We start from the raw sequence: 9449 nt of genomic DNA, 5'->3' as shown, positions 1-9449 counted from the left end.
ATGTTTGCTGTCCATAGAAACAAGCAATAGGATGGACAGGTAAATCTTCTAGATTTTCAGGTAAATGAACCAGTGAGTAGAATGCCTCTTTGAACAGTGTTCAAGTTACATCCCAGCATGTCAGCTTACTGTGGAGGTACTGCAGCAACTGAACATTTACATTAGCATACAATGATGCAATGCAGAAATTCAAACCTTTTCTGGTCATGTATTCTGGGGAGTTAGAGGATAGCAGTCAATGAGATGTCAAGAGACTGTTCCAAATCTTGTGGATGGCCCATAGCTGTCATGAATATTGCTCCCCGCTTTCTGTGTCACCTTTTCATGACTTTAGGTCATTCGCTCTCTGATACTAAATGACCATTCCCTGAAGAACATGTCAGGTATTTCTTACCTCTACTAACAAATCTAACAATCAACAAGACCATGCCCGTGCTTGTTATTACCGACTTTTGTTTTCATTTTATTCATGAAATGAACTGTTGGAAGAGGCATGTACCATGATACAGTAAGCGTATCATGATAATCCTGTCAACGAGATCCTAACTACACTATGTACACACTCTGCTGCAGTGATAGTGGAATGACGTATTTTTAACGATGGTCGAGCACCCTGGAATATTTCAAGCCATCACTAGGTGGTTGAGGACTACAAAACATCCTCACACACAAGGTGGAACATAATGGCCAAACCAAGCTTTCTTCTACATTAATGAAACCTACCAAAAATTTAGCATAAATCATAAATGATCAATATGCACATCTTAGACATGCTTACAAATGCACGCACACACACACGCACACAGGTAGGGTGATGGATTCATATAAATAATATATAATAATGTTTTGTAAAGGAAATTAGCCCAAAAAATCCTGTACATTTTTTCTTACATAGATATATCAACTACCTTGTATGAAGAGGAGTGAAAGTTGAATCACAAACAAAATACATTAAGCCTTCATTAACATTTAATATCATTTGCAGTGTCAAAGCACTATAAAGGTCCACTATACAGCCTCCAATACGTCCAAACAGAACTCTCCATACACGCACACATTCATACTATGAAAGTGAAAGAACTTTGGATTTGTTGTTAATCATTTGCTTGTATACATTAATGGAGGCTATCATAGCTTGGAGGGTTGTCATCTTGGTCTGACATGATGTTGCGACGCTCGATGTTGCGGTTGATGTTACTGTCAGCATCCCGCATAGCTTCAGTTCGACTATAGTACACTTTAGCCTTGTTAATTGGAGGCCCTGCAGAGAGATGATAGAATATGATAGTACACAGATTTTGGGATAAACGAAATGTTTTTAAGCTTTCCTGATGCTACACAGTGGTTTAGCACAGGGTAAACACAATTTCTTCAAACTTACCTGATGTTTCACAGTGCCTTAGCTCTCTAGCATCCGCTAGGTAGGGTAAAGTATGTTTATTTTGGAGTAAACGTAATGTGTTCAAACTTAATGTTTCACAGTACCTTAGCTGTCTAGCATCCAGTAGGGTAATGCAGAGCTCCAGATAAGATTTAGCTAATGTGGGTATTGTACCCACTGTAATTTTTTGGAGTGGGTTTTGTGAATGTTGAGTGGGTATTTCATTTTCTGTTACCCACTGCTTTCACATATGTGCGTATTTCAGTCATTTTACTCACCTAAGTATTATGTCATTGAGTAAGTTTACTAAGCAGGTATGTCCTGCCTTATATCATACCTAATCAAAACCAACTTAAATATAATGGAAATGATTTCATAAAAAATCACTCATCCTATACTGACAGTACAACACTAGTCCTATACTAACAGTACAACTTGATATCAATCGATGTCTTTTTTCATTACGCAAGCGATTTTTATAAATATATTCCGTACGCATTTGTTTTAAACTTTTTGTGTATCTAACATTTTAATTGCGTAATTGGTACGCTACAATTATTTTTCAATGCGTAATTGGAAATTTTCTATGCGTATTTTACCCGGATACACAGCTTATCTGGGCCTCTGGGGTAATGTATGATTATTCTGTGGTAAATGTGTTCAGACTTGACAAACTTACCGGTACGCAGTATCTTAAAGCACTCTAAAGAGTTAGGTAAGATCAAATATGCTCTGAGTATTCATGGAGAAAACTATCAAATATGTGAGTGAGTGACTTTAGTTTTACGCCGCACACAGCAATATTCCAGGTATATGGTGTCAGTCTGTAAATAATCGAGTCTGGACCAGGCAATCCAGTGATCAACAGCATGAGCATGGATCCATGCAATTGGGATACGTCAGGTCACGAATCAGTTGAAGTTAAGCAACGTCGAGCTCGGACAGCTCGGACAGTCCTTGGATTGGTGACCGTGTTTGGCAGCTTGACTCCTGAGAGTTTCTAGGACTTCAGTCTTGCCCCACAACGAAGCACATGTGATACATGTGGTCACACCTTAGGCAAGTGAGTTTGTTCAAAACTGCCTCTGTTCACCCAGCAGAAAATGGGTACCCGGTTGGATAAAGTCATGTGACTATAACCTTCTAGCGCCTAACAGGCAGCTTGGGTTATCCGGGGTAATAATCATCAGATTCTGATTAGCGCCGCGAGCAGTCACTTGGTGATTGGAGACTGTGCGCTATAGAAGATGACTTATTATTATTATTATTAATCTGTCATAAAGGTGAATGCACTACTGATTGTCAGTTATAACATAACTGCCCGTATATAATTGTGGCAAGGCAAACTGGTGGTCGATATCATGACCAACGTCCACACTAATGACAGCTTGGTGACATATTATAACCAACACCACTAGTTGACTCTAACAATAAGGACATCGTTAGAGGAAACTGTTAGAAAGATCCTGGTTGGGGATCGGGGTGCTGTTGTACAAAGCAATCTTAGCTAAGGTGACCATAACTCCCATACCTTAACATAGATTTAAGGTGGTCTTAGTGCTAAGGTTGCTTTGTACAACAGCACCCCGATCCCCAACAAGGATCTTTCTAACAGTTGTGCTTACTGTATTGCTTCTGTTCGACTATAGTACACCTTAGCCTTGTTCATTGGAGGCCCTGCAGAGAGATGACACTATATGATAGTACATGAGCATTTCAGCATTAACTCAACGTCTTTCAACTTTCCTGGTGATACACAGTGCTTTAGCTGCCTAGTGTCCAGTAAGGTAAAATATGATAACCCCTAATGACTTTGTACTTACCTGACGCCACACAGGTAAAACACTGTGGAGGGTCAGGTAAGGAATACTCTATGGAGAGAATTATCAAATAAATGTTTAATCTGTCATAAAAGTGAATGTATTACTCATTGTCAGTTATAATATGGCAGCCTGTATACGATCGAGGCAAGCCAAACCAGTGGTCGATATCAGGAGCAATAGTCCACACTGATGACAGCTCAGGGACACATTAAACCATCACATTTCAGTTCTAACAACTATGTTGTGCTGAGGAAAACCTCTTATCTTGATTCCCAACAAGGACTGTGTGCTTACTTATGAATAACAAAGATTCTCCATCTGAACAGTTTGCAATCAACTTACCAACATAGCTGAGCAGAACTGGTAGGAAGATCAGGCCATGTGTTGCCCCGAACACGACAATACCCAGGTACATGCGGAAGTAGAACACTTGGAACAGCTGCGACTTGGAGAAAGCCAACACAATGATACCTCCCAGCTTGGTGAGAGTGATACCACTCAGTACCTGTAAACAGGAGAGAGTGTGAGTGAGAGAGTGAGTGAATAAATGAGTAAACGAGTGAGTAAATGAGTGAGTGAATGAGTGAGTGAGAGAGAGAGAGTAAATGGGTGAATAAGCGAGTGAATGAATGAGTGAAAGAGTGAGTGAATGACTACTCAGGAAAATGAGTAACTGAGTGAATGAGTGAGTTAGGAAGAGTGGAGTAAGGGAAGAGTGGAATAAGGGAAGAGTGGAGTAAGGGAAGAGTGGAGTAAGGGAAGAGTGGAGTAAGGGAGGGAGGGAAGGAATGAAAGAGGATGGTGGGAACATGCTGTCATGATGGCCTGCAGTAACTTTACGTGTTGATTCATTTGTCACAAAAAGCAGCAGCTTCTATCAATTAGGGTCTGCTATATTTAGTCAGGGCCTGCAGTTTCTGAAGTCTGGTTGTTGCACTCAGCAATATTCCAGCTACATGATGGAAGTCTGTAAATAATCAAGTCTGGACCAGACAATCCAGTGATCAACAGCATGAGCATCGATCTAGACAACTGGGATAGGATGACGTGTCAACCAAATCAACAAGCCTGACCACCAGCTCCTGTTAAACGCCTCTTACGACAAGCATGGGTTGTTGAAGATCAATTCTATCACGGAACTGAAGTCTGTGGTTCCTGATGACAGCCAGGCATTCCATATTTCAAACACTGGGAGGTAGGGAAGACAGACACAGTGTATGCCTCAACAGAAAAGGGTGCATCGAGATGTAATTCCTAAAGCTTGTTGCCTAGGTAACCTACCGAGCTCCCCATGTGTGCCAGGGCATGTTTGGCGCGCTCCTTGCGAGTGGGCATGGTGCTGACAGTGAAGGCTCTCACAATGTGGGAACAGAACTCTACCGATATACCAATAGTCTGAAACACATCACAACACATACAGCGAGGCAACATCAACCAGTCATCAGGCAGTTTATCACAGCCACTGTTTCAAGACAATCTGTCCCCAAAGGCTAGAAATACTGTAAACGTATTATATTTCGCGCAGGTTTTATTTTCGCGCTTTTCGCGCAAAACATTTTAGCGCAAAAATTTATACACCGCGAATAAACCTGTCATTCATTCAGTCTAGCCACGCACTCGCCCTGAGTTGTTACCATAACACATCAAGTTTGAAGACAGAAATCTACGGGAATCTTAAAATGACGACTGATAGTAGCATAAAGAATCATACTAAACTGTCGCTATAATGGATTTCCCAAAACATAATTAAATAATGAGCCAAATCCCATCGCCGAATTAGCGAAAACAGCAATGTGTATTGTGGCCGCCATGGAAATTGGTCACATGACAGATGGTTTGATACAAAACAGATTACCATGAAACGACTCGGAAAGAAATAATACAGCAGTATTTTATTTATTCATTAAGATTTTATTTACCAGTACATCATGAAGCTTAATAGTCACTTAACACTCAATCATCTCATTCACAACAACCCGGCTTGTTTGAAATCACAAAGAGCTTCATATACAGTAGAAGTTAATTCGTCAGATCGTCAGAATTCGGGAACATAAGACTGATGTGTTTTTCATCTCTTCCGTGAGTAAACGGATTACTGTGTACTAGTATATCGCACAGATAGGGATTTCCGGTGAGTAAGCAATAAACGCCGCCTGACAGGTTAAGCCACTCTGTTTGTTTTCACTGCTATTAGTGGCGGCCAAAGAGACAGCTGGCAGTTCCGGCAATTACTGATTGCACGAATAATTGACCGCGCGGTGTAGTCTAAACTGTCAATTCCGCGAAAATTGCACCACGCGAAAATAAGTACGTTTACAGTATCCATTAAATTAGCAATGATCCCACATTTCCTGAACAACTTGTCATGGACCAACACTACTGAACAATGTTTGACCATATTCCAAACATTACCATGTATAAATGATTAAATAAAACTGAACAACAAGATCGTGATCCAGGGTGCCGTTGTACAAAGCAACCTTGGCGTTACGCCAGTTGTAAGTCTATGTTAAGGTATGGGAGCTAAGATCACCTTAGCACTAAGATCGCTTTGTAGAACGGCACCCTGAACCACAAACTCCGATTGATAGATAATATCAGGGTTCTACCGTGACTTACAAAACTAAGGGTCCTGACAACTCTCAATAATTAAAATCAAGGGTAAATACAGGAAATATCAGGGTCCGGTTATGAAACAGAGTAGTGTACTGTATTGTAAGACTAAATAAAAGCTAAAATTACAGGAACTGTATAATTTGTGTAAGGAATGTTCACAAGTGTGTTTTTCTGTATCTTGCAAAACCCTGGATATATTAGTTCTTGATTATCTTGTTTACTGTTTTCAGTTCAAGGTTCCTACCAGTGTTCCTACGAGCGAACACTTTAACCACTAGGCTACCCCACAGCCCCTAAACCAACATGAAGTTACCATGACAAGGTTGACCAGTGTTCCTACGAGCGAACACTTTAACCTCTAGGCTACCCCACAGCCCCTAAACCAACATGAAGTTACCATGATAAGGTTGACCAGTGTTCCTACGAGCTTAACACTTTAACCACTAGGCTACCCCACAGCCCCTAAACCAACATGAAGTTACCATGACAAAGGTTGACCAGTGTTCCTACTGACGAACACTTTAACCACTAGGCTACCCCACAGCCCCTAAACCAACATGAAGTTACCATGACAAGGTTGACCAGTGTTCCTACGGGCGAACACTTTAACCACTAGGCTACCCCACAGCCCCTAAACCAACATGAAGTTACCATGACAAGGTTGACCAGTGTTCCTACGAGCGAACACTTTAACCACTAGGCTACCCCACAGCCCCTAAACCAACATGAAGTTACCATGACAAGGTTGACCAGTGTTCCTACGAGCGAACACTTTAACCACTAGGCTACCCCACAGCCCCTAAACCAACATGAAGTTACCATGACAAGGTTGACCAGTGTTCCTACGAACGAACACTTTAATCACTAGGCTACCCCACAGCCCCTAAACCAACATGAAGTTACCATGACAAGGTTGACCAGTGTTCCTACGAGCGAACATTTTAACCTCTAGGCTACCCCACAGCCCCTAAACCAACATGAAGTTACCATGACAAGGTTGACCAGTGTTCCTACGAGCGAACACTTTAATCACTAGGCTACCCCACAGCCCCTAAACCAACATGAAGTTACCATGACAAGGTTGACCAGTGTTCCTCTGGGTGAACTTTTAACCACTAGGCTACCCCACAGCCCCTAAACCAACATGAAGTTACCATGACAAGGTTGACCAGTGTTCCTACGAGCGAACACTTTAACCTCTAGGCTACCCCACAGCCCCTAAACCAACATGAAGTTACCATGACAAGGTTGACCAGTGTTCCTACGAGCGAACACTTTAATCACTAGGCTACCCCACAGCCCCTAAACCAACATGAAGTTACCATGACAAGGTTGACCAGTGTTCCTACGAGCGAACACTTTAATCACTAGGCTACCCCACAGCCCCTAAACCAACATGAAGTTACCAACCATGAAGCTTAACACTTTAACCACTGAGGCTAAGGCCCCTAAACCACCATGAAGTTACCATGACAAGGTTGACCAGTGTTCCTACGAGCGAACACTTTAACCACTAGGCTACCCCACAGCCCCTAAACCAACATGAAGTTACCATGACAAGGTTGACCAGTGTTCCTACAGGTGAACACTTTAACCACTAGGCTACCCACAGCCCCTAAACCAACATGAAGTTACCATGACAAGGTTGACCAGGTGCCCCTTCCTAGGTTGACCAGTGTTCCTCTACAGAACACTTTAACCACTAGGCTACCCCACAGCCCCTAAACCAACATGAAGTTACCATGACAAGGTTGACCAGTGTTCCTGTTCCTAATGCTTAACACTTTAACCACTAGGCTACCCCACAGCCCCTAAACCAACATGAAGTTACCATGACAAGGTTGACCAGTGTTCCTACGAGCGAACACTTTAACCACTAGGCTACCCCACAGCCCCTAAACCAACATGAAGTTACCATGACAAGGTTGACCAGTGTTCCTACGAGCGAACACTTTAACCACTAGGCTACCCCACAGCCCCTAAACCAACATGAAGTTACCATGACAAGGTTGACCAGTGACACAGCATTGAGGGAGATCTGCCACAAATACATCAGCCCCAACATGTCAGCCAGGATGAAGGCAATCGTGATGACGACCATGATGGCAGAGTACAGTTCGAAGCCCAGCAGGACAAACGTCACGATGAATATGGCGCCGACACAGATGGACAGGTTCTTGATGGTGTCATGCACTATTGTCAGATACTGCTCATAGTAGACGTAGAAAATGCTGAAATGGAAAACAGACAAGGAAGTGATAAATTCAGCCTGAGGCAATCAAATGGCTCATTACCAAGGACTCCATCAACAGAATTTCATTAATTACAGTTTACAACCAGTGAGCTTGGAACAGGGAAAATTGGAACACCTTGACAAAGAGTGAAGGTTACTAGCCAGGCATTTAGCCTTTAGCACAAAGGCAACCATATCCATTAAGAGTAACATGAAGTTACCTCGTATCACTACACCAACTTCTAAATGCTTTTGAAGAATTTCATTGAGAGTAAGCATTAAATTTGGCCACAGGCTAACACTAAGCACAACAAGTGTTTGCCACTGATATGGCAATGTCCACCACCGCTAAAGAATGGAACATCTATAACATATTTACTACTTATTATTATTTGGTCAGATCCACGATGCCTGAAATGACTGGTGTCTGCTGTCTGCTTAATCACCCAATTGGCTGTCGACATACTTGAAAACATTCGGGGCAATGTTTTATGAAATATCGCTTTTAAATAAGTTTGAAAAGTGGTCAAGTGTCATGTCGAGCCAACGCTTGGTGACCTTGAAGATAAGGTCAAGGTCACCCAAATTGACTGGTGTCTGGGTAATCCCCCAATGTAGGCTGTCGCCAAATTTGAAGACATTGGGTACAACAGTTCATGAGATATCACGTTAACAAGAGTTTGAAAAGTGTTCAAAGTGTTGTGGTGACCTTGAAAATAAGGTCAAGGTCACCCAAATCGACTGGTGTCTGGGTAATCCTCCAATGTAGGCTGTCACCAAATTTGAAGATATTGGGTAGAACAGTGCATGAGATATCGCGTTAACAAGAATCTGGACGTACGTGCGTACGGATGCCGACAGGGGGACAATTAGCAAATAAAATTACATATTTACTTTAAAGAAACATTCTTACTCAGGAAACTGGGACTTTTAGTGATTTCGATGACCTGCTCTGTCTCATTTGAATGTCTTATATGTCATTTCATTTCAGGATTTTGAATAAAATTTCTTTCAACCATTAACTTTGATCCAATAATTCAGGTTACCTTATACACACTCTCAAACAACAACCTTCTAAATGTGTATACTTTTTACACTTTCTAAAAATTCATATGCATATTTCTCACAAAAAAATTGATTATGAATTATATTAAGGTTTTTGTAATGGTACATCTTCCAATTAATGTGTAACAATGCATAAACAGGCAATGCACTGTGAAAACATTCAGTGGCAGACTTACAAATGCTTTTAAACAAAGATGCTTTAAGACAGGCTGACACTGCTTTGCCTTAAACTTGGCCTGTATTCGGTCAAACATGGCATCTGGAAGTCCTCAAACACGACACAACTATGTCAGCTGTTCAAACTCTTGTCATTTTACTACAGAAAGTCACA

General features: G+C 41.7%; 1 protein-coding gene and 1 long non-coding RNA gene across 2 annotated transcripts in view; one reads left to right on the top strand and one right to left on the bottom strand.

Annotated features, from left to right (window-relative positions):
• Positions 1–1118: 1118 nt before the first annotated feature.
• The window catches only part of LOC124288488 (NPC intracellular cholesterol transporter 1-like), a 125178-nt gene continuing 116847 nt past the window's right edge, over positions 1119–9449 (bottom strand). The window contains 5 exon segments of the mRNA XM_046725009.1: positions 1119–1261; positions 3007–3058; positions 3547–3709; positions 4486–4599; positions 7820–8051. Of these exon segments, the coding sequence (XP_046580965.1) occupies positions 1249–1261; positions 3007–3058; positions 3547–3709; positions 4486–4599; positions 7820–8051 (574 nt within the window). The 3' untranslated portion in view covers positions 1119–1248.
• Positions 5546–7390, top strand: LOC124288490. The gene is made up of 3 exons (XR_006901465.1): positions 5546–5981; positions 6057–6142; positions 7298–7390. It is a non-coding gene; the product is annotated as an uncharacterized LOC124288490 (long non-coding RNA).

Source organism: Haliotis rubra, unplaced genomic scaffold, assembly GCF_003918875.1.
Source record: "Haliotis rubra isolate DU_JTF1 unplaced genomic scaffold, ASM391887v1 Scf419, whole genome shotgun sequence".
NCBI lineage: Eukaryota > Metazoa > Mollusca > Gastropoda > Lepetellida > Haliotidae > Haliotis > Haliotis rubra.
The sequence above is the reverse complement of the archived record's forward strand: the minus strand, read 5'-3'. Positions and strand labels throughout refer to the sequence as shown.